Source organism: Vitis riparia, chromosome 7, assembly GCF_004353265.1.
Source record: "Vitis riparia cultivar Riparia Gloire de Montpellier isolate 1030 chromosome 7, EGFV_Vit.rip_1.0, whole genome shotgun sequence".
Lineage (NCBI taxonomy): Eukaryota > Viridiplantae > Streptophyta > Magnoliopsida > Vitales > Vitaceae > Vitis > Vitis riparia.
Window position 1 is genome coordinate 18,963,695 of NC_048437.1, and position 26,386 is coordinate 18,990,080.

Consider the following 26,386-nt stretch of genomic DNA (forward strand, 5'->3'; position numbering starts at 1 on the left):
CATTGATAAGTATAGAAAGACATAATTTTTGTGTTACAAAAAATATTTGGCAACTAAATGAATTTGCTACCATTTAGTATTGATGACTTTTGGGAAACATTTTGTTTTTTTTTTTTTAGTGACAAAAATTCTTACTTTTGTCGATGAAATATTTCATTGGGAAAAACCTTTAATGATGAAATATTTATTTCATCAAGGACAACTTATAGTGAGGAAATACGATTTTCATTTGGATACTTTTAGCGAAAGGTTTAGTGTGACAAACATGAAACAAAATATTTTTCATTAAGAAATGTTTATGCAAACGAAATTCAAAAACTTTTAGTGACAAAATGTTTCATCGTTAAAAGTCTTTTTTCTTGTAGTCCTAAGAGATCATAGCCAAAGAGTAAGGTATAAAATTATGCACTCTGAGAAGGGTAATTAGATAAGGCTATTTTCAAAAAGAGTTGGGGAGTAATATTGACATAAATGAGATTGGAATGACTATTAAAAGACAAAGAAATTATCACAATAGATGGGTTTTGAGCACTTTCAACAACTTTATTGTCATGGTAGACAAAGTGAGACAAAAGATGACGCTCATTAAAGCTTGTTTGCTTTCATATCATAAAAGAGTAGTAATGGATATTTTGATGGCACCAATATTGTTGTCATTTATATTACAGCTACCAGTGGTGTATACAAGGCACATTGGGTATTTACATGGAAAAATAATTTGATTAAGGAAATAATATTCATATTATTCTTGATGAATAGAATTCATAGAGGTTGACTTCTAATGATTTTATACTATTTATCAATTTGGATGATTGACCAAATATATCCTTGTAAGGCCTCATTTGGGATAACTTTCTTTTTTTGGCTTCAACTAGAAGTTGAACCTGAAGTCAAAGTCACAATTTATAAAGGACAATATTGTTATTATAAAGTTTTATTAAACGTCACAGAATTTCTTACAAAAGCTAAAATAAAACTTCAACAAGAAGCAACATTTTCTTGGCTTCTATATTAAGCTCTTCTTTAACCTATAAACTTTTTTCATAAAATTGGTTAAACAAGCATAAAGCTTTTATTGAGCTTAAAAAGAGTTTTTAGTTTTTCATGAGTTTATCCAAATAGAACCTAAATCTAGGTGTAAAAAATGTTCTAGAATTTAAAATATATTTTTTATAGCTAAGTCTTTTTAAAAAAAAAAAATTGTTAAATTTTCATTTGGATTATTAAAAAGATTGAGGAAAAACAAAAGGAAATTAAAATAAGAGAAAAAAAAAGAAGCAAAGAATAGCTTAAAAAATAATAGGTTTAAACTCAATGATATTTTTTTTCATATTTCTAAAGCAAAATAAAAGATAAAATTTTACAAAACAATGAAAAAATAATAATAAGTTTAAACTTGGTGGTAATTTTTTACCACATCCCTTTCATTCTATCATTTTTCATAAGAGAAAGAGTAATCTAAACATACAATTTTATTTTATTTTATTTTATTTTTTGTCTTTTTTATTACAAAACAAACAAAAGTTTTATAATTTCCTAATAATTTTTCCTTAATATTTTTCCACAATTCAAACCAATCCTAAAAAATTATGGATACACCAAACATAAGGTTTACCTTAGAAAAATGACCTTTACTCATAAAATTTTACATCTTTAGATCCATTATTTACACTAAATACCATTATCATCTCCATATACACTTCATAGCCCAACTAGGTCCAAAAGCAAAAATAATGAAACCTTAGCTTGGTAATTGGTTTCTATATGAAGATATCTCTTCAAAGATTGGAAGCCTCTTTGTTCTAAGTGGAGACCATTCATTCAATAACTTCTCAAGCTCATTGATAAAATCATCTTCAAGATCAAACCCCGTAATCGTCACTTTCTCTGGTGGTGGCAACCACTTGGGCTCCAACTCTAACATTAGTTCTTGGGCTCGATTTTGGGTTTGGCAATCTTCAGAGCCTGGAAGTTTACCTTGCAATACTTCATTGAGAACCAAATGGGCCTCGACATTTCGAGCCTGCTTAATAAGGCAATGGGCCAAGTTGCAAGCCTTGTTTGCGTCTGGATCAATCATTTGGGCTTTCTTGTACACCACCTCGGCTGCCATGAACTTAGATTTTTGCATGTAGGCCCAACCCAAATTGCCCTATGATATAAGCCAAAATGCTTTCAAGTATAAGATATTTAGTTAATGGTTAATATTATGTTATGCAATTATGGTGCATCCTTTGATTTCAATAAATGAAGTTGTCAACTAATAGGTCAACAATGCTCGCCTCATGACAAGAAATATTTGGCTCAATAAGGGGAGCACACAAGTAGTGGGATTTGAATTTATGATCTTCTTGAAGAAAAAAAAAACAAAAACAAATGAGACTTCAACAATTTATTAAGCTATTAATTAAGGTGGTGTTTGTTAAGACTTAATGGTTAATAACTTAAAGATGATTTTAAGTTAAATTATATTTGATAAATCAATTTGAAAACTTAATAAAACTTCACAACTTAATTTGAGTCATTTGGTGGATTGAGTATGCAATAACTTAATGTCATAATTTAAAGTGAATAAACACTTATAAGTATTAAGTCAAAATAATTAATTTATTTTGAATCCCAAATCTCTTTTGCCTTGTTTTCTCATATATAATGAGAGTCTCTCTTATATCAATGACTCCATATTTTCTTTAGTAAATATTTTGTTGTTTTTTATGTGTTTATAATACTTTTAATATACATAATTGACAAATAAATTAATTTATTGCTTAATATTAATGAAAGTAAATATCAATAAAAAAAATTAATAAGAGTAAATATTAGTTAAACTAATAAAAATAAATATGTTAATTTAATAATATAAAAAATTAAGTTATTTTACCAAAAAAAAAACCTTAATATTTATTGTAAAAATCAAGTAATAAGTTTTAAATCAACAACTTAAAAATAATTTAACTAAAAGTCAACTTAAGTCATTAAATAATAAATATTAAGTCTTACCAAATACCCTCTAGCCCTAAAGTTTAAACAATAAGATTAATGATGTGTATGAAGCTAATTTGGACCAAAGTCTTAACATTGGTTAAGGGAACTTACTAGTATTCTAGAAGTTTCTTGTTTGATAGAAACTTGGAACTTCTTACCATGGGAGCGAGCAGTCTTTGTGGGTTTTCCATTAAAGGCCTCTCCTTGGTATATCAACCTCAGCTTTTGCTTTAACAAATCAATCTGTTGATCCATTCTCCCACATTTCTACATGTATCATTCAATATTTACTTCCATTATTAATATATGAGAAAATTTCTATGCATAACTTGGTTTTAAAAAATATATAGGTAATATACCTTGTATAGGTCAATGAGGACATTATCTAGTGGTTCTTGTGCTTGTTTGGAGCAAAGGCCTCTAAAAGACTTGATGGCTTCAATGGCCTCCTCTGTTCTATTTAGTTGTTTCATCACCACGGCCATGTCCTTAAGGGCACTATCTACTCTATCTCCTGCATTTATTGCCTTCCAAAATAATACTATGGATGTTTCAAGATCTTTCTCAACTAGCTGAGCTTTCATGCAAAGTCATAAAAACCAAACATTACTCATTAATTTCATGATTAATATTTACACATTGAGTATGAAGCTTTCATGCAAAACCTCAACTAGTTGGGGGCTTAATAATTAATGGATAGAGGTGCATATAAGAACATTTAAAGATATCATGGTCATTTTGCATGTACATTAGAATAAAGTCTTTAGGTAATGTACTAATAATACATATCAAGTCAATATGGAATGGAAAGTGGTTGTAATAAACCAAGTATTTCTATTGTTGTTATTTTGTTATATTAGCACACATCACATTCTTAGATGTACTTATAGATATCTCATTTCATGCCCTTCCAAACAAAATAATAATAAGATTAGCTATCTGCTTCATAATATGGTGTACACCCCAAATGGCTACCTATTGGGCTATCATGGAAGTCGTGAAAAAAATTGTTTTTTAATATCTAGTGAATTCCTTATACTAAATAGACTTAGTAACATAGCAACTCATAAATATATGCTTAGCTTGCCTTCAATTCTTAATCTACTTATAGAGAAGAAATTAGATCTTGAATGTTAATGACCTTGTCCTTACTTTTTCTAATTTTGGAAACTGGTCAATTATTATTATTGTAAAAGCCAATAAACTACTTTTCTCTTACGATATGCGAGATAGAGCAAAAACTATCTTATTTTTCTTACCACTATAATAGATCATAATCACAACCTAATAGTTTCATCAACCATTTTTATTGATTAAAGATGATGAGTCATTGTTCTTAAAAATATTTAAAATTGAAGTGATCAATTTTAATCTTCAAATACCTCTCAAACAAGTATAGATGGCACATTTCAACAACATAAATAATAGCAAGCATTTCTTTTTCATAATTAGATAAACCATGAGTTTTTTTTAAAAAAAAAAGTTTTACTTATGAATGCGATAGATCGACCTTCTTAGGAAAGCACTTCTTTGACTCCAACACCCAATGCATTGTACTTAATAATAAATTCGTTGTCAAAATTTGGTATGTGATTACTACCAAAAAGTGCTATTTTGTAGACCTAATTATAATGGTTTTAAGCACCTTTGGGTAGTAATCATATTCATTTAACCCAATTAATTCATTAAGGTCCTTAGTAATTGGTTTTAACCATTTTGTGGCAAGTTTACATGTTTTTATCAGCTTATGAATCAATTCAAGCATGCCAAATGATGGAGGAGCTACTTGGACAAGTTAAAGCAAGGATTTTGGAAGTTTACAGGCTTGAATTTCAAGTGGAAACACTAGCACAAACAAAGGGATAGCCATTTCGCAAGGCAAGGCAAAGTACCTTGCCAAAATGCAATTTTCGCAAGGAGAAAATGCACCTTGCCAAATTTGGCAAGGTGAATTTACTCATGATGTGAAAATTTGGCACTTCGCATCATGAGTAATTCACCTTGCGAAAATTTCGCAAGGTAACCTTTTACCTTGCCAAAATTTCGCAAGTAACCTTTTACCTTGCCAAATTTCCTCCGTTTCTCCACGCACGCACCACCGACTTCCCAGATATTTTTAGCTTGCTATTTTCTCGTGTAAATTCCTTTTGTAACCTTGTATTCAGCCGACATAAGGCTTTATCTTGTAATTTTGCTATATATAGAGGTGCACAACGCCTCCAAAAAGAGAAGAATTTGGGGGATCGATCCTCTGTACATTAACTTAGAAATATATAAAGCTCTATTTTTCTCTTTTCTCCGGTTCTTCCCCATTTCTATTTTCTTAGTAGCCAAACAACCTCTGAGGACTTTTCCTCAGAGGATGATTGGCTAAAACTTTTAAGTTTCTCAAAGTATGGATGTTATGTGATGGCTTGGATGCAATCCCATGGAAATTTCTTGCACCTGGAAGGTAAGGTAGTCGTTTTTCATTAATGGTTCATTAATGCAAAGTTTGGTTTTTATTTCCTTTAGACAACTTCCAACAGCCAATACTTGATAAGCTTTTGGATTTCTATCCATTAGTTATCTCCTACGAGTTATTGGAAGGTGAGGTTTTCAATTCCAAGTTTTGCATTAATCCGTTAGAACCAATTTCAATGGCCATTGAAAGGTGAGTTTATCACCTGGAATGACTTTGAGTTGCCAATATTTGGTAAGCTTTTAGCTTTAGACTATTAGTTATCTCTTACGAGCCATTCAAATGAAGTCTAAGGTGAATAACCATTGATGAAATTCACTACCATCTCTTTTGCCATTTTAAAGGATTAAAACTTGATTTGCTAAATCCATACCGGTTCGGGAAGCAAGCATCACCATAGTTGCAACCCAACACGAGGAGCCTATCCTGAGATTTCCAATTTTCATAAGAGCCAGAGCATAGTTATCCTATCTTTGAGAAACTTGTTTTTACACCCTTTCATTTTAGTCTTTAATGTTAGCTTAAATTAGTTTAAATCTTTCTAAAACATTTAAATCTTCTTTTAAAGCTAACATCCATAAGAAAATCACCTATTTTCCTAATTTGAATATCACTAGTGTTTGCGAAAACCTTTCCTAGTGAACGATCCTAGAACCACTATGCTATAGTAGCTTTGCTACTTTAGTAATAGTATTTAAGGTATAAATTTGGTTGATACGCCTTTAAAGCTAAGCTACCATAAGTCGCATCAAATGGCGCTGTTGCCGGGGAAGGTGCCACAAGCACAGTGAAGCAACCATTAAGGGTAACTTGTGATCTTCATCACAAGTTTGGTGAGTTTTCTTATAATTTATTTATTTTTATTTTTTTTTAGTTTAGTTTTTATTTAGTTAAATTTTTTATTCTCTTTTCTTTTATTTTTGTTTTAATTTCAATTTGTGCATTCCTTGTTGGATTCGAGACCAAGAGGGAACCCTGGTACAAGTTGAAGAAAAGAGCCTTAGTTGAATATCATTTCTTTTAGAAATGGAAATTCCACATGAAGATCAAAGCTCTCAACATCAACCGAATGACAAATTCACATACCTATCCATGATGGATCGAATTGAATTAGGGAAAAGGCAAGTTCAACAAAGCCAATGGGGTAGTAAGTATGCTTTGAATGGAGATGATTCATATGAGCATATGGTAGGGGAGTGCCCTACCATTCCAACTTTGAGAGACATGTGCGGTTACCAAAGCTCCTACACCTCAAGTTGGAATAACCATCCCAACCTTACAACCCAACCTCAACTTCAACCATCAATGAGTACATCTTCATTGGAGCAAGCCATTTTGAAGATAAGCAAAGTCATGGAGGACTTTGTAGGTGAGCAACAAAAGATCAACTCTCATCTTAATGAAAAGATTGATAATTTGGAGAGTTCAATAAATGTAAGAATGGAGGAGGTTTATAATGATCTATCACTAAGGATAGAAAAAGTTCAAGACTCTATTGAGAAGCTCACCAATCTCAACATAGCAAGGGGGAAAAGGAAGCTTCCTCCTCAACCCAACCATATCCTTCAAGGAACCAATGCAAAAAGATCAAGGAAAGTGTTGAAGATTGACACTTTAGTGGGGGATTGCTATGACAACTCTATGGACCAACCTTCCATTGAAAATCATAAGGTTCAAGATGATAAAGGGTTACCTGAACCCTTTAAAGCATCCACTTCTGCAGGGAAGAGAAGAGAAAAGAATTCCCTTGGACCAAATGTGAAGGATGCCAATTTTGTTTGGGATCCAGGGGGAATTTAGCATGACGTGGGTGTGTGAGTGAGGATGAGCTAAATAGTTCATCTTCTTTTTGGGGTACATGATATCAGCTTCATTTAAATTCTATGCTTTCTTTAAATTTATGCATGTTTTAGTTTGAATTCTTAGCTTTAATTTAGTTTTAATATGTTTTTAAGATGAGTTTTGAAGTGTTCATGCAGGTACGATGCTTGTAAAAATCGAAATGGAGGTGAAACAGAGGAAACAGGGGAGCCAAAATGCATAAGCAAAGCTCTCAGTGGAATTTCACACCATGAACACACTCAGTGCAAATTTTTCGCACAGTGACAATGCATGGTGCGAAAAGGAATTTCTATACATTTTGGAAAGCCAAGCCTCCCGGGATGCTATCTTTGCACCTCAATTACCAGTGCGAAAACTTTCGCACCTTGTTTATCTTGGTGCGAAATGATTTTCAAGCTAATTTCTAAAAACAAAGCTCTCGGGAAGGCCTTTTTCTTGAATTCCATGTTTTTCCAAGTTTAAAAATTCATGAATGCATTTCCAAACCTTTTGTTTCAAATCCAAACCCAATTTCTTCCAAAAACAAACACCATTCTAAGCCAAAAATACTATTCACCTTCTTCCACAACCTCCATAGCCGCACACCACCATTCTTAATTCTCCACCCTTCACCAATTTTCTAGTTTTCTCCCATTAGAAACCTTCCCTTCATCCATTCTAAGCCTTAGGAACCCAATTTTAGAAATCCCATCCATCCAAAACTTTTTAAAAATCGAATTTCAAAACCATTCCATGCATGGCCGTCCACTTTGATTTTCATTTTCCATCATTTAATTTTGTTTTTCATCATTTAAAAACTACCCAAACACCTTAGGAATCATGTTTAGAGCCTAACCATACCTTTTAAAAAAAAAAAACCATTTTTGAATTTTTTCCCAAAACTTGGAAAACACACAGTCAGGCTTCAAAGGAGGTGAACAGTGACTGTGCCAATTTTGGCACTCACTGTTCACTCTTCCTTTGTTTTCCCTTGTTTTAGCCAGAAATCTCCAATTTTAACACCCCTGCAAGCTACATTCAAATATCATTACAACTTATATGAGTATACCATCATGGCATGGACCCTTTGAGCCTTGTCCTCAGCTGCTCAAAATGGGGCCCACTCATCATTTTTGTAAATATTTAGTATAAATTCCTCTCTCATTCAATTTTTGAATTTTGAAACAGGTGGTTTAACCTTCTCAACTCCAAGTCCACATCACATGAGGTACCACTTCCTTCCTCCTTATTTTCGATTCAAACATTGAGGACAATGTTCATCTTGCTTGGGGGGAGAGATGAGAAAGTAAGTATTAGTTTAAATTTTTATCATACTTAGTTAAATTAGCTACTTTTTGTTTAAATTTTTAAAATTTTTGCTTTAAACTCCATGGATATTAAGGATTAACTCTCAAAATTAAATGAGAGAAGTTGAGTTTCAACTTGATTACATGAGTCTTAGAGTTTGTATTATGCTCTTCTAAAAGTTGATGAATTGTTGAAACTCCCATTACATGCAAACTTATCTCTTCCACCTTAAGCTATTCGCACACACATACATTAGATTCCGGTTATAAGATGTGAAACTATCTCACCCTCTAAGCTTGAGAAATCATAATTTGACACCTTTAACCTCTCTTTAATAGTGTTGGGACACCTCATAAAGACCAATGAGTCTTTGAAAAAATAGAAAATATATATATATATATAATAAACTTCTTTGCTTGCCTTGAAACCTGAGCATGGTCCAAAGGGGTGACAAAAGCCTTTAAAGTCTGGTGCCCTAAGCCTTTATTGGTTGGGAGTCACCGATCCTCTGCTTATTACATGGGTGAATTGGTTAAGTTTAGTAAGTGAAAAGAATTGTGAATAAGAGGTGCGTTCCTAGCCTATCAAGAGATGGTTAATTTTGCTAAGCTTAAAGAAAGACTTAGGTTGGGGGAAGATGATAGTTATCTATACTATACTCAGAAGCTAATCACATTAACACTTAGCTTTTAGTGGAAGAATTTGATTTGGATCTTTTGAGAGTGGAAATTCTTTTGATGCTTAAACTTGCATAATATCCATTCTTTGTACTCTATGATCAAGTGAATGCTTTGACAACTCTTATTATAGGTTGAGTTTCACATCTTTATTGATCCATGGATGTCCATCATGCCACTCATATCATTTTTTTGGAGTGATTTGCATGATCCCTTTTATGTATATTATTATAGTTTACTTAGTTTTTATCTCCTCCATTGCTAAGGGACTAGCAATGAGTCGGTTGGGGGGTGTGATTACTACCAAAAAGTACTATTTTGTAGACTTAATTATAATGGTTTTAAGCACCTTTGAGTAGTAATCATATTCATTTAACCCAATTAATTCATTAAGGTCCTTAGTAATTGGTTTTAACCATTTTGTGGCAAGTTTACATGTTTTTATCAGCTTATGAATCAATTCAAGCATGCCAAATGATGGAGGAGCTACTTGGACAAGTTAAAGCAAGGATTTTGGAAGTTTACAGTCTTGAATTTCAAGTGAAAACACGAGCACAAACAAAGGGATAGTCGTTTCGCAAGGCAAGGCAAAGTACCTTGCCAAAATGCAATTTTCGCAAGGTGAAATGCACCTTGCCAAATTTGGCAAGGTGAATTTACTCATGATGTGAAAATATGGCACTTCGCATCATGAGTAATTCACCTTGCGAAAATTTCGCAAGGTAACCTTTTACCTTACCAAAATTTCGCAAGTAACCTTTTACCTTGCCAAATTTCCTCTGTTTCTCAACGCATGCACCACCGACTTCCCAGATATTTTTATCTTGATATTTTCTCATGTAAATTCCTTTTGTAACCTTGTATTCAGCCGACATAAGGCTTTATCTTGTAATTTTGCTATATATAGAGGTGCACAACGCCTCTAGAAAGAGAATAATTTGGCGGATCGATCCTCTATACATTAACTTAGAAATATATAAAGCTCTGTTTTTCTCTTTTCTCCGGTTCTTCCCCATTTCTATTTTCTTAGTAGCCAAACAGCCTTTGAGGACTTTTCCTCAGAGGATGATTGGCTAAAACTTTTAAGTTTCTCAAAGTATGGATGTTATGTGATGGCTTGGATGCAATCCCATGGAAATTTCTCGCACCTGGAAGGTAAGGTAGTCGTTTTTCATTAATGGTTCATTAATGCAAAGTTTGGTTTTTATTTCCTTTAGACAACTTCCAACGGCCAATACTTGATAAGCTTTTGGATTTCTATCCATTAGTTATCTCCTACGAGCTATTGGAAGGTGAGGTTTTCAATTCCAAGTTTTGCATTAATCCGTTAGAACCAATTTCAATGGCCATTGAAAGGTAAGTTTATCACCTGGAATGACTTTGAGTTGCCAATATTTGGTAAGCTTTTAGCTTTAAACTATTAGTTATCTCTTACAAGCCATTCAAATGAAGTCTAAGGTGAATAACCATTGATGAAATTCACTACCATCTGTTTTGCCATTTTAAAGGATTAAAACTTGATTTGCTAAATCCATACCGGTTCGGGAAGCAAGCATCACCATAGTTGCAACCCAACACGAGGAGCCTATCCTGAGATTTCCAATTTGCATAAGAGTCAGAGCATAGCTATCCTATCTTTGAGAAACTTGTTTTTACACCCTTTCATTTTAGTCTTTAATGTTAGCTTAAATTAGTTTAAATCTTTCTAAAACATTTACATCTTCTTTTAAAGCTAACATCCATAAGAAAATCACCTATTTTCCTAATTTGAATATCACTAGTGTTTGCGAAAACCTTTCCCAGTGAACGATCCTAGAACCACTATGCTATAGTAGCTTGGCTACTTTAGTAATAGTATTTAAGGTATAAATTTTGTTGATATGCCTTTAAAGCTAAGCTACCATAAGTCGCATCAGTATGGATTCCTCTATCCACTTAAGTTGTCCACTAAATCTCAACTTCTTCTTTGTTTTCTTCTTCATCTAATTGATTGCCACCTTCATTCAACTTATCCTTTTCATCTTCAACTATCATGAACAATTGTCTTTTCATGAATCTATGACCTGGTTTATAACACAATAGTATCATAGATTCTTTTTTCCTTTTTGATTCAATTTAGATTGTTGATTAATACTAAAGTTGAGATATTTTAAAACTTAAAGTACAAGTTTAAAAGGCATTTTGAGTGTTAATTGGTCCTTCTTAGCTTGAATATCAAGTATCTCCAATTTTAAAACTAATGAATTAATCTAATAAAGAATACAACAAAAAGAGAATGAAAAAGAATTAAGCAAGTTCCAAAGAAGCAAAGATTTCACGAGATTGGTAAAAGCAATAGTCAAGAGTAAGGTAGACTTGATGTTGCAATGCAAGGGATGAAGAAGTGGAAAAATGAAAAAACAATTGGAAAATCATGGTTTGGATATGAAAACAAGAAGGAAAAAAATAGAAATACTTGTTATCACTTTTGGTATCCAATTTTGACACCATTTTTGATATATTGTTTTAGTATAAGGCTTAGGAAAATAAATGTGAGTTTGAAATCTTCAATCTGATACTATGTCTAATACAAGTGTTGATAGTGGAGTGGTTTCGAAACATTTTTATGAAACCAAGGTTTGGTTAATCTCGATTTTGATGATAAAAAAACAAGGTTTAGAGCTAATGATTTTATTTCAAGTGTGATTAGGCAAAACGATTTCCAAAGTGGCAATCACAAAGACAAATCAAGTTAAAGAGAAATCATAAAGAAGAAGAAGACTTCAAAGAGAAGTGTTTTTCAAGACCCAACCTTCATAAAATCTCCTTGTAAGGTTGTTGGTGCACTAGGATTTTCATGCATTACATTTTTTATTTATACACCAAAATCATCCAAGGGATATTTTGATTTAAATATTTTAAAATTGGATGATTTCATGTTTTGAACTAAAACCTTGTGTCAAATGTTTTTTAAACTTGTTTAAAAGGTTTTGAGTTGAAAAAGTTGGTTTTTGAGCTAAAAACGGCTCAACCAGTTGAACCGGATAAGGAACCGGTCGACCCTCAGCTCAACTAGTCGAAGAGTGCAAAGAACCTTCTCTCTCTTCTAGAATGGTTGTTCAACCGGCCAAGGTTGAGCCTCAATTGGTCGACCCCCACCTCAATCGATCAAGGTTCAATCAAGGGTGGTCGAGGTCCAACGGTCACCTGCCAAGCATTAAATGCTAATAGCTAGTCAACCGGTCGAACCCCCAACGACAAATTTGATCATTTTCTTCTATAAAAAGGCTTCAATCTTCATTGTTTCATGAGTTTAACATTCCTAAATCTTTCTTAGATATATTTGAGTCTTGGGAGAGTATTTTGAGTGCACCATTGTTTTAAAACTTGCATATCATTAGTGCACCATTCAATCTTAGTTTTCTTATATCATTTGAGCCTAAAGTTTTGTACTAAGATTTTGTGAAATTATTTGTATATCTTTGAGAGGAATAATCTAAGTGTGAGGTATCATTTAGTGATTCTCAAATGTGGGGTATCACTTGAGAGGTTGTTCAGAAGTGGGATATCTCTTGAGGATTATAAAGGGTGTTTGGAGCCAAAAGTTCAAGTGGGTGGATAGGAACCATAATCCAATTGTATTGCTTGAAGGCTTGGTTTGGAAGCCTTGAAATAGTTGAATCTCAAGCTTGGGATTGAAGTTAGAGGAGAGTAGACGTAGGTCGAGTTACGTTGAACCACTATAAAAATCTTGTGTTTGCATTCTCTCTTCCATATTCTTTTAATTTATATGCAATTTCTTTTATATTGTTTTATTATATATTTGTATATAATTGTCTCTTGCATTCACATAGTTTGATTTGAAAAAATAGATCATCACCCTATTCATCCCCCCTCTAGGGTGATTACCATAGGTTAGAGAAACTTAATTTGTCTAACAATTTTGTATAAGAATATTCTTATGTCATAATGCTCTATCAGTTTGCATTCCAGCATTGGAGAATTTTGAAAATAACTTAAAGACTTTTATTAAAACAACTGACATTAAATGCTTGGTTTATTGGATATTTTAATATCATGGTGAAGATCTCAATTTTACACCATGGACTCTCATTCTTGGCTTTTAATTCTTAAAGAATTAATGAAAAAGGATGTGGAAGGTGTAAGAGGATTGGTGAAAATGAAATAAAGAAGGGTAATTAGTTTTATTGGAAATTTTAATAATAGAAGTGAGAAACTGATATTGGAACCAATAGTACCTTAAACATGTTGTTGTTTTGAAAGGTGAGGTTTGACAAGGCTTTGTACCAAGTATTGGAAGGTCTATGGTCAATTTTTAGATCGGATGAATTGATACCAATTTTGATAATGAAATTTTGATATAGTTTTCTAGCAATAGCTTCATGTCTTGTTATAAATTATGTATCTTCACTCAGATAGGCATCCGATACCACCTAAAAATCATTCTTTCCTAGTGGAATTTTGATATTGAGAGCATTCCATATCAGTTCCAATATGATGTCAAAGGTGGCTTAAGTTGTATTACTCTGATGTTGATGTTGTGTGCGTTTTTGCTAATATATTCCATATAGATAAGGAAAGAGAGGAAAGACATCCATATACATTGTTTTTCTTTAGTTCTTAAATAAATTTCTATTTTTCATGTTGTTTTTGGTTTATTTTCTTACCAACCAAACATAAGTTGTGAAGATAAATCCCTCATTATATTTGTTTGATTCAATGTGATCTAGCGAAGGTAGGGTGAAGGTGAAGAACTCAAAAAAGGAGTATCAAGGGCAACTTTGATTAGTTTGTTTATGTTTTATATATGATTAAATCACTTGAAAGAGATCCTCTATGTAGTTCAACTTAGAATAAGCATAGTAGATGGTTACTGCCTGGAGATGCTTGGGAATACTTTGATCACTAGTTAACTTGATTTAACCTATTGTGAATTACTCTAACAAGTAAATCTACAAATTTGTTTTCAAAAGTCAAAATTCTAGTTTTGGATGTGAATTAGGCTTAAGAGTCAATTGGAGACCTTAAACCCTACATCATAAATTGTTCTCTCATTTTATGAAATTAACATTAGATGGCTAAACTCTTTGAATATCTTCCTTTTGTTTTGTTTAATTCATTAAATATTTTAGAAAATCTTCTTTCATACTCTTATTTTTATTTATTTTAAATTAGGTTTTTATTTAGTTTCAACAAACAATTAATCTTTTTAACATAAATAGCTCAAACACATTAGTGTTAGTCGATGACAACTCATACTAGAAGTCATAGTGTTCCTATCTGTGAATTTTCTTAACAATGATTACTACCATCCTCAGGCTTTAGTATTTATGCAACAAAGATAGAGTGTCAATTTTGTCAACCTTTTAATAAGCATAGAGGTGGTACTTGGTGGATACGACTTACCTCTACTTGTTCTAAGTGTCACTTGGCTTATAGTCTTTAACTTGCATCAAATCCTCTAAGGTTCCTCTTACCGTTGTTTCAAGCCAATCTCTTGAGTCATTGAATTTAGGTGAAACATTCTTACTCCAACTTCAACTTCATCCTCTAAGCCGCTAACAAAACAACTAACCAAGAAAGATTCGGACAAGTCTTGAGTTCAATTAGCTAATTCTTCAAACCTATTATGATACAACTTGACAAACATTATATAGGTCATTTCCCCTAAGGCATCTTCATATGTAATCGAACTAAATTGGAGCATAAACAACCTATGGAAACTTTCCCGTTATGGTTCTACATACATTTTTGTAAACCATTGATACCAACGAATAAATTTCTCTTCTATATGGATTGCTTTTACCTGCACATTTTGTATGTCAAGTATTTGGTCAAAATTGAAAAAATGTTTACATCTACATATCTATCTTTTTGGATCCCCGTCATCAAACTTTAGAAAACTAATCTTTTTTAATATGATAAAGGTCATTGTATTACTTGATTGTGCTAGGTTTTGATCATTCTAAGGTGATTATCATATTTCATTGGTAGTGCCCATCATCTTCAAAGCAAGATGATCATACTTTATGTTTATTTTAGTAATCAACTCCTTGAGTCCTTGTAGTGCCTTTGCTTGTTTTTCTAAACTTTCCCTTTAAGAGTCGAATACTCTCTCCTCCATTCCTTTGGCACCATGAGATTTCGTTCCCTCAACGATATCAAAAGCATCACAATTAAACTCTAATACCAATTGATAAAAATAGAGAAGAGATTGACACTAAGACAAGAACAATCTCACTTCTATGAGGAAACCTCGCAAGAAACAACTTGACAAAATATTTCTTCGATAAAAATACATTCAAACTTAAAGTTATTTAAATAAAAAGAACTCATATAACTACTCCCTTGAATTTCTCTTATTTAATTCCCTTAATTATTCACCCCTAAAATTATTCATTGAGCTAAAATAAAAATCACAAATTCTATCATAATTAAGTTTCCTTCATAGTTGTACCTCAATAGAATTATTCAAATTTATTGCTCTTTTATGAAATTGTATAACATGCATTCAAAAAAAATAATCTTTTTAGAATAAAAAGATTTATTTTTTGCAGATATTTTTCTAATTTACTTTCTCTACAGTTTACAGATATCATAGATAAAATGCATCCATCTACAACAAAAAATAAATAAAAATAGGCATTCATAGAAAAAAGAAAAAAAAAACAGAAATATATATATATATATATATATATAAAATACCCCAAACCAAACCGAAAGGGAGGATAGAGAAAAATGCAAACAGACCTGAGCATGCTTGGCTCGAACATAAGGAGTATCCCCGGAAGGAACCTTATGAATCACACAAAAAGGATCCTTGTCTCGTCTTCTTGAGCTCTTCCTTCTTGAGCTTTCTTGCATTTTCTCTCACTTTCTTGGGAAGAAAAATGAGAGCTAATTGTTTGCCTCCCAGCTCAAAACTCGCTGTACATAAGGAGGAAGACGTGTGAGAGAAGAGGTCAATGTATATAAATGTGATAGGGAGAATCAATGAATCGGGACAGCATGTGTGTCCCCAGTCATTCATTTGGATTTTTGTTAGTACAGTGAGAGACATGCGTGGCACCATCTCATTGAACACAATTCTTTTCCAATCTACAAGACACTTGCCATCTACCCGTCCAGGCCCACCCAATTGTTGTCAATAAGCAAGAATTTAATCATCTATTTTTCATTTTTATAATTCATAAAAAAAAAAAAAAAAACTATTCCATATATTAATTTTTCTACTTTAGAAAATATTTTCAAATGTAAAATATTCATTTCACATGCGTAGCGATTTTTTTATCAAATTTTTAGGAGTTTTTCCATATGATTCACTAGCCACTTTTCATAATAAACCAAAATCAGTCTTAACCATTTGGGTCTTATTTATTCTACTATGATATTTTTATGATATAAAAAATTTTAAAGCATTTTTATATCTTCCATAATTTATTTAAAATTTTATATAAAAAATAATTTAAAATATCTAAAATTTATTTTGAAAACAATCAAATTTTAGAAATTATTTTTCGTAAAAAATTTATCAAATGTGTTATATACTAAAAAACAAAATACAATTGTCAAGCATAATTTGTCATGAAATAAAATAAATCATGTATTAAAATTTGGATATGAAAATTGCACCAAAAGTTATAGATATCCAAAAAGTGAAAACAAATAAAAAGGGAAGAAAAGTTAAAATAAATAAATAAAAATGAATAATCTTTCTTTTTAAATAATAAATATAGTGTACAACTTTTTAAAATTTTCATTATATTTTATTTTTAATATTTTTATTTGTAGATTTTGTTTTTGAATTGAATAGCAGGCAATGCAATCTATTTTTAATAAATTTCAAGAATCTATTTACTTAAAATTAAATGTTGTTACAAGACAATGTAATAGTATGTATTATGTGAAGAGGTAATGTAAACAATATTGTAATAATATTTTCTTTGAGAAAAATCCAACAGTTTGAAATGTTGGGAAATATTGTCAATATTTTGTCAAAATATCAAATATTGGTTATGTCCGAAGTGAAAATCTCCATAAAAAGCTCTATCATTGGAAAAATCGAAGAAAATTAATAAAAAATGTTGATACATCAAAATATATTGGTATGGCCAATAAAATCGACAATGTTTCATTTGAGTGGCATACCATTATAGAACATTGGAGAAATATTAATGATTTTTTGAAAAAATCAGAGAAATATTAACGATTTTTCAAGAAATATTGGCTAAATTTGTGCAATGGATAGAGTAAAAACAAGCCCAATCAACCTATACACGTTAAATTTTTTAGTTTTATCCAACGGGTCACAAGTTAGATTAAACTCAAGCCACACTTGTTAACTATGATGATTCAAGGTTATAGAGCTTTGTTTTCTTTTAAACTTACGATATGAGATTCTGATATTAGTTACATTTAAAACATACAAAGAAAGGATTGAAACCAAGTTCTTGGATTTGTATTAAATAGTCTATACCATTGAACCAAAACTTATTTTGTTTTAATAGATATAATTAATTTTAATTATTTTGTTATCTATTTTGTATATTGATTAAATATAAAACAAATATAAATTCATAAATAAAATTATCAATATTTTTAAATAAAAAATATTTATTTAAATATTATCATTTTCCTTATGGTAATTTATTAATTTTTTTCAACAAACGAACTCCAAATGTTTATTATTATTTCTTATATCATTTCTTTGATTTTTTTTTCAATATTTTCATGAGTTTTGATCATTTTTCATCTCATTAATTTTTTTTATTAAAATATTCACTGATATCCTTCAATATATTCTTAACATCCAAAGATTGATATATATGTGATTAATGATATTTTCATTCTTGTTTTTATACAAACAAAAATGCATCTAACTTTATTTCAATTTTTGTAATAATAATAATAACAATAATAATAATAATAATAATAATAATAATAATAATAGTAAATTATTCACCACGCAGCATCCACAGTGTTAAAAAGACAATGACAAACAAAAATAAATAAATGGAAACAGGATAAAAATAAAAAATTTCAATTAAATAATTTTTAAAAAATTTCTCAAACCATATATTGTATGATAAAAATTATATAATTTAATGTTAGTTAGCATACCTTTCCTCTTTACTATTTTTAAAACTATAAAATAGCAAAAACTTTTATAAAAAATGAAAAAACTTTCAAAGACTTCTATTAAAAAAAAAAATATTATCTCAAATTTTAAAAAATTTTAAAATAATCCGTAAGGACATAAAGTAAGCTTGAAATTTTTATACTTCTACTTTTTATATCAAAATTATTATTACTTTCTATTTTTAATAATATGATTTAAAAAATTATCTAAACTTTCATTACATTTTCATTTTTTAAGTTCCTTTCAAATTTTATCTTTTTTCTTTAACCATTTAGATATTGTCTACTCTCTAGATCTAAGGGGTCCTCATGACTAGAAACTTTTTCCCTCATCCAATAAGGGATATCACAATTACTCACATGTGTCTCATGAGATTGTACAGTCAATAAGACAAGTGCCACTTATGGGGTCAAATAAACATCCACGTTAATCATGTTGAGTCTAAAGGACCTTCATGATTTTAAAACTCATCTACTTAGTTGAAAGGAACTCATAAATATATATAACATCATAAACTTTTTTTGGATATCACACAATATAGCCTTCAGAACCCACTATTAATATGCTAATCAATTAATAACCATCAATATAAAACTAAATTTGTTTATATGGTTTAATATTACACTCATCCTAAAATATATATCCATCAAGAGGCATAAGTCAACACCCATCTTTGGACAAGATCCTGATCTTAAGCCATATCATATTTCAAGGGGCTATATTGTCGTATACCCAACACAAATCTGTGGCAAAGTATAGCACAAAAAGTTCTCAACACAAAGCATAGAGGTGGGGAATAATGATTTATTTTATTAATTTATTTATTTATTCAAAAAATAAAAATGAAACTAATCTACAATGTAAAAATTCATTAAAATAAGAATTGACGATATGATAGAAGTAACAGTGGGAGGATGTGTGGTTGAATCTAGTCTAAAAAAGGGGGCGAATTCAACTCGAATGGAGCTATTATAATTAATAATAAATATTGTTGCCTTTGCCTATGTGCAAAATCTTCTTTCAGAAAAGCATGTTTATTTTAACTTGAAAACTGAAATTTAAATGGATCAATTTGGAATGAAAATAAGAATCAAACATTGGAAGGGGAGTTTGTGAGCACCCACTATTGGAAAAGTGACAGAGAATAGAGCCAAATATAAATGTAGACTAGGGGCATTGAGGGTGTAACTGAGGGGAATTAATGACTATAAAGGGTGGGGCATGTTGCCTAGTTGTTTGCATGGCATGTGGGGGACCAACTACTCTTCACCACTCGTCTCAACGTTTCATAAACTGTGGATGGTTCCTCCGTGCATCATCAAGGGCGGGATCTTATCCATATTTTCTCTTATTTAACTCACATCTTAGTGGATGGTTAAGGCAAAATCACAGGGCCCCTCCGTTTCTGTTCGAGCAGGTATTTTTACTATTACCTTTTGTTTGTCCTTATGCAAAATGGGGAACCATTGAAAGCAAGTGAGTAATAATATCGTCTCTTTTTTTTTTCTTCCTCTTCTTTTCTTTTTCTTTTTTTAACAATCAAAGTGTTAACTTGACCATTGAGGAGGGATCCATTAAACCAACCACGATCAACATTATGTAGGGATGACAGCAACCCAAAGTAAGAATGGCCTAAACCAAGAGAACCAAGAAAGAAACCAAGAAGCCAATAATATCAACAAGAGGTAATATCCTAATATAACAATATGGGTATATGAGTAGGTAAAATCAATCAACACAAGGAACACTAAAATTTTTAGAGTGGAAAAACCCTTCTATAGGAGGTAAAAAGCCATTATGAAGCTTTCTTCCATTCCTAGAGCTAACTGGGAATACAAAAGTTTTCACTGGTTTAAATAACATAAGAGACTAGTGGAAAGGCATAACTCCTTGAAATGGAAAAACCCTTACCTCATAAATGCAAAGAAAGAGAATAGAGTGGAGAAATTTTACCGACAAGGGATTTTACCATAGTTGATCTTGAAGGGACCACCCACAAAGTCCACCTTCAAGCTTTGATCAACTCCTTTTAGCCAATTAAAATGGATAGAAAATAACCCCCTTGGATTTCTCCCTTCCTTTCTCTTTCTTTTTCTCCTCCTTTTCTACCTTACTTTTCTTTTCTTTTTTTTATGTTTTTCACAAACTGCTTTCTACCCCTTCACATGTTAACATTTAAGCATGCATTTAATAGCAAAAATTCAACCGGTTACCTTGGTTTATGCCATGTGAAGCCATTTCTTCTTCCTCTGATATCCAATAAGCTGCTTTTCGGATGCGTGATGGTCCGAGAATCAGGGATCAATGAGCTCTTCCCTTGCCTCCCAAAATTCAGTCCAAAGTGCAAGTGTGTGTGTGTTTTCCGGGAGTGCTCTCCAAGAGAAGAAAGAGGATGATCTCCAAAATGCACACACATCTCTCTCTCTCTCTCTCTATATATATATATATATATATATATATATATATATATATATATATATATATATATATATATATATAAATTCATATATATATTACACATTACACACTTTATTTGGACGACTTGACTTAATGGGCCAGTTAAGTGAATTAAGGTGAGCCCATAAAAAAATCAAGCAACAATATGTGTCCAGTCCCATTATGGACCACAATGCAAAAAATAAATTAACACTGATTATGATATTATCAAATTGATTATGTAAGTCCACACATAAAAATTCCAACATGAAGGACACCCCAAGTTGTAGGCTTAAATAATGTTTCTTTAGAGTTTGGAACCCATGTTGGTCAACCCAACAATACTCCTCTCTAGCACATTAGGGAAGCGAATCTACAACTTCATCTCATGGAGTTCATTCTCCCCATGCTAACACGCAACTCTAGTTTCTACTTGAGAACAAAGGCATTCTTTTCAATATGAATTTTGTTCAGCTGAATGACTTAATCTTCAACCACTTCTTTCAACCAATGTATCTCACATCAATGTGCTTAGTATGAGACTGACACATGGTGCTTCTGCTGAGATCGATAGCACTTTGACTATCACAATACACCATACTCATCCTACTTAAAACCCAGCTCTTGGAGAAAGCCTTGCAACCACACAACTCCTTCATTGTCTTAACAACAATTTATATACTCAGCCTTTATTGTGGATAGGATAACACACTTCTGCAACTTAGACTGCCATGACACAACTTTCCTTGTAAAAATCATCAAATAACTAGCTATAGACCTTCTGCTATCAATGTCATCAATCATATGCATCTATAAACCCTTTCAAGAAATTACCTCTCAAGTACTTGAAGATCCATTTCACTACCTTCCAATGCTCCTTCCTTGGGTTGGATAAACACCTACCCACAACCTCAACTGTATTAGCAATATTTGGCCTTGTGCATTCCATTGCATACATCAAGCTCCTTATAACTTAAAAATAGGAAATACTCTCCATTTTCTTCCTCTCGTCATTTGAATTAAGATAAGACTTCTTGCTAAGCTTAAAGTGACCACTGAGAGGATTAGTTAACTGATTTAGCTCCTTTTATGTTAAACCTCTCAAGCAACTTCTCAGTGTAACATTTTTTAGACAATTACAACTTTTTAAACTCTATGTCAAGCTTTATTTCCATACCGAAAATCTACTTATCCGGCCCTAAGTCCTTTGTATTAAAGGCATTGGATGAATCTCTCTTCAACTTGCAGATGAATTCAGCATCTTGTCTAATGATGAGAACATCACCCACATGTAACAACATCATAAAATAATCATAAGAATACTGCCTGAAATAAACACATGGATATGCTAATGCCCTCCTAAACCATGACTCATCATGAATCAATCAAACTTCTGATACCACTATCTTGGTGTTTGTTTCATCCCATAAAGGCTTTTTTTTTTTTTTTCAATTTTGAAACCAAGTGCTAGCTCTTTCTTTTTCAATGAAAATCCTTCTAGTTATTCCATGTAGATCTCTTCCTCTAAATTGTCATGAAGAGAAGTTGTCTTTACATCCATTTACTCAAACTCAAGGTCCAAGCTAGCTACTAACCCTAAAACAACTTTGATGGAAGACATCTTTTCTTCCACCCAAAGTCCTTGACAACTAATTGAGCTTTATATTTCACTAGCTTTCCATTATTATGCCTTTTCAACTTCAACACTCAATTGTTTTGCAATGCTTTTCTTCCTATAAGAAGTTTTATCAACCCATAGGTTTTATTATTCTACAAGGAATCCATCTCATCTTATGTAGCTATTATCTTCATGAGATTTGGCTTCTTCAATACTCATCGACTTCCTCTCATCTGTAACCAATACATATTGTATGGACCAATATATGGTAGATGAATAGTGCTCTATGATAGAACTCTTAACTTGGGGTACCAAATCCTCTTGATAAGGTGATTGCTCCCCCTCCTCAACTAGCTCCCATGTAGGTATTTCATTTTCACTAATATCTCTAGTTGACTCATCAACCTCTTCTTCCTTATTTTCTTGGTTAATAAGGAAGGTATTGGTACCAACTCAATAAGGTCATCACTTTTGTACCTTTGAACCACTTAATTTTATCAAAATCTTCCAAAGTTTGATCCTCTTGGAAGATCACATCTCTACTTCTCATAAATTTCTTTATTATTAGAACACACAACCTCAATTTAAACTCTTCTTCCCACCATAACCAACAAAGACATGTGGGACTGCCTTATCATCAAGTTTGGATTTCTTTTCTTAAAAGGGTGATAGCATCTATCTCATTAGATTACAAACATCACTTCATAGGGAATCTACAAATAGTGGATAGTATGCCATGAACCGAAAGAATTGATTAAATTAGATTTAATCAATTCTTATTTTAATGTAATGATATAAGATACCGGAGTGCAGTTGACTTTCTTTAGTGGAATGTTGAGTCAAATTTAAAATTAGATTTTGAATGAACCAATACTTTCTTATAGGTTCCAATTACCCTCACTCAAGCTCATATTTCTCAATCACACATTATTTTAGGTATATTTGGGTTCTTTATTCATGAATGGTCTTTCTAGGTTAAGCTGATTAATTAATTAGACTATAATAAGGTTAATTAATTAATTGGAGTATGAGAAAATAAAGGTTATGCTTAATTAAGAAAAACACCCAAAAAATGGGAAGGGGGGGTGGTGAATTGGGTTTTTTAAATTCTTTTTCAACACAACAAGTTCAAGCACAATATAATAAAAATAAATAAAGAGATAGAGTTAGAGAATTCAAACTTGTGTTTTATAGTGGTTCGACACTTCCTTGCCTACGTCCATTCTCCTCAATCTCCTAACCGAGTGAGGGTTCCACTAACTTGAAGCTTCAACCAAGCTTCCAATCTTCTTACACTTGGATTCCGACTCCAATGGGCTCTTGCACAATCTTTTCAAGATCCAAACCTCTTGAAGGCTTTAACACTCAATTTTTACAAGAATGAATCCCTCAACCTAGCTCAAAGATAGCTTAAATACAAAACAAAGCTAGGATGACTCACAAGGGTGCACTAAAGGATATGCAAGTGATGATTTAATGCACTAAGAAAGAAATGAGAGCTTTTAGGCCAAGAACAGTTAGGTAGACAATTGATTGCAAGTGTTCTCTATGTCATAAATGAAGTAGAGCTCTCTATTTATTGGTTTCTAAGCTCAGGAGCCAAAAACAGCAAAAGGGAGCCTTGACTGGTCGAGCTAGGGGTTGACCGGTTCAGTAGCCGTTAGAGCATTTAATGCTTTAGCAGGTTACCGTTGCCTCGATGGGAGGCCAACCGGACCTCGACTAGAAAGGAGTGAACCTCAACCGGAAGAGGAAGCTACTAGATGAGAGAGAGTGTTTTGACACTCCTCGATCGAACCTTGACCGAAGAAGGGCAACTGATCAATCGGCTCACCAACCGGTTGAGTTGATTGGCCAGAGTCTCTACCGGTTCAGCCTTTTGACCCCGAAAACCTATCTTTTTCAATTCCTTTCTTTTCTAACACTTAGGCAAGGTCTGTAGGTGAATTAATATGCCAATTTTAAAATGTTTTACCTAAGGTACAATTGATAAAACTTGGGTTTTAATGAAATAAAAAATTTAAAGGATAAACTGAGTTTTCATAGATGCATGAAACGATATGAAAATCCTAAGTGCACCCATGCATTCATCTTACATTTGTTTCCTATGATCAAAAGTCTTCCAAAAGTCTCGATCTTGTATCCATTTAGTCCTTTGATGAATTTCCAAATTTATACCTGAGATTCTTTACCATTCAAATCAATTAGTCACTTAACCATGGTTTGTTATCATCAAAACCCGATTAAGAGAACCCTTAGGCTAACAATCTCCCCACTTTTGATGATGACAAACCTCGGTTATCTAGGAGAAAAAGAAATCTCCCCCTCAAACCAATCATGGATCAATCAATCCGAAATTTATAAATTTAAAACCGAGATAATCAGGACATGAGAATTTTCAATGGGAAACAATGTAAATCATGAAAAATAGCATATCATATATAGTAAAGTCAAATGTACACAAAACAAAGCTAATCCAAACAGATGATATGATAATGATATGCATGTATAGGTCTCCTAGATCCTAAATATCTCTCCCCCTTTGGCAACATAAAAAAGAAACGAAGGGGGTCTCGATGAAATCAAGGCTGAGGAGGTGGAAACACAGAGCGGAGGTAAGCCATCATCTCCTCATATTGACTCTCCTGGCTACTCTTAATGCGTTCAATCCTCTACTGGAAATGCTCAAATGTAGCCTGCTGCTGATCCATACGCTCCTCTATACGCTCAAATCTCTGCTGCAAACAAGGATGAAAATATCGGTAATCACGGATATATCGGTAATTCGATTTTACGGATATATCGGATATATCGGAGATATTTTTGGATATATCGGAGATATATCGACGGATATTATTGGTAGGCTTAAAATTGTTAAAAACTCATGGAAATGCAAGAAAAACCTCATAATAATATAATTAGAAGTATAATAGACATTTTAAAGTTGTTTTATTGAAAATTTTGATATATATATATGATATAATTTGCGATATTAGATGTAATTATATCATATCGATCTATAAAAAATGTTAATTTCGTAATTGTTCTCATTATAGAGTCACATCAAATACTTCATTTCATTAAATAACAATAATTTGTACACATTACATTGCAATGTCCCTTTAGTACCAAAATGAGGATCGATGTGGTTCAATGGGATTGATAGATGAAGGAACCCCGACTTGCTGTTGGAGACAATATTGGTACCAAGTCAATGAGCCTCGATAATATTGGTTATAAATTCTAACATGCCATGCATATATCTCTTGAGTCCTACCTATTGCCTCTACATGGATAGGATACTCAAAGTTCACCCATGTGTTAACGCCAAATCCTTCTTCCATCTGATATGGAATTTTTCTAGAAGGGGAATAATGCGACATACCATACTCTTCATCTGTTGAACTTGAAGGTTGACCATAACTCATCACATGAGGAGGGTAGACGTTAGCCTCATTCGAGGAGTCACTAAATTGAGTCCCTATACTCATAGATTCAAAACTCCCTGAAAGTAACTCCTCGTTATATGGTTCCATCATTCGTTCTCTTCCTCTATAAGGCCTCCCAATAGCTCCTATGCCTGGACCAGCTCTTCTAGAGCCATGGTCTTCATCCTGTGTGCAGTGTGTGAAATCATTTTCACAAGTAAATTGGCTTATTGGATATTGACTATGTCGACGTTCATCAATATCTCCTCCCCCATTATCACCTCCATCATCAGTTCCACCTCTTGAACCATCGTAACCAGAAGCAAAAGTACCTGCAGCACTAGGTCTACTACTGTGGCCAACACTTGTGGAGTCAATCTCTTGGTGGGAATGCAATGTCGCATGAAGTGAATCATCAGTATCTTTGCCAAAACTTTTAGAGTGAACTTCTTCGGACAACACACGTTCAACATTAACTCCAAATTCTCGAGCATGAGCGGCAATTAGTGGATC

General features: G+C 32.3%; 1 protein-coding gene across 2 annotated transcripts; it reads right to left on the reverse strand.

The window, feature by feature from the left end:
- Positions 1 to 1,562: 1,562 nt before the first annotated feature.
- LOC117917768 (protein SULFUR DEFICIENCY-INDUCED 1-like) lies at positions 1,563 to 16,174 on the reverse strand. 2 transcript variants are annotated; one of them, XM_034834154.1, is made up of 4 exons: positions 16,003 to 16,174; positions 3,345 to 3,512; positions 3,097 to 3,252; positions 1,563 to 2,152 (listed from the first exon to the last, which is right to left on the reverse strand). In XM_034834154.1, exons 1-4 carry the CDS (start codon positions 16,114 to 16,116, stop codon positions 1,742 to 1,744), a joined length of 849 nt encoding a protein of 282 aa, XP_034690045.1. In that variant the 5' UTR covers positions 16,117 to 16,174; the 3' UTR covers positions 1,563 to 1,741. The 2 variants fall into 2 exon arrangements, with proteins under 2 accessions (XP_034690045.1, XP_034690044.1); XM_034834153.1 differs by having other exon boundaries at positions 1,565 to 2,152; positions 3,345 to 3,557.
- Positions 16,175 to 26,386: the final 10,212 nt, after the last annotated feature.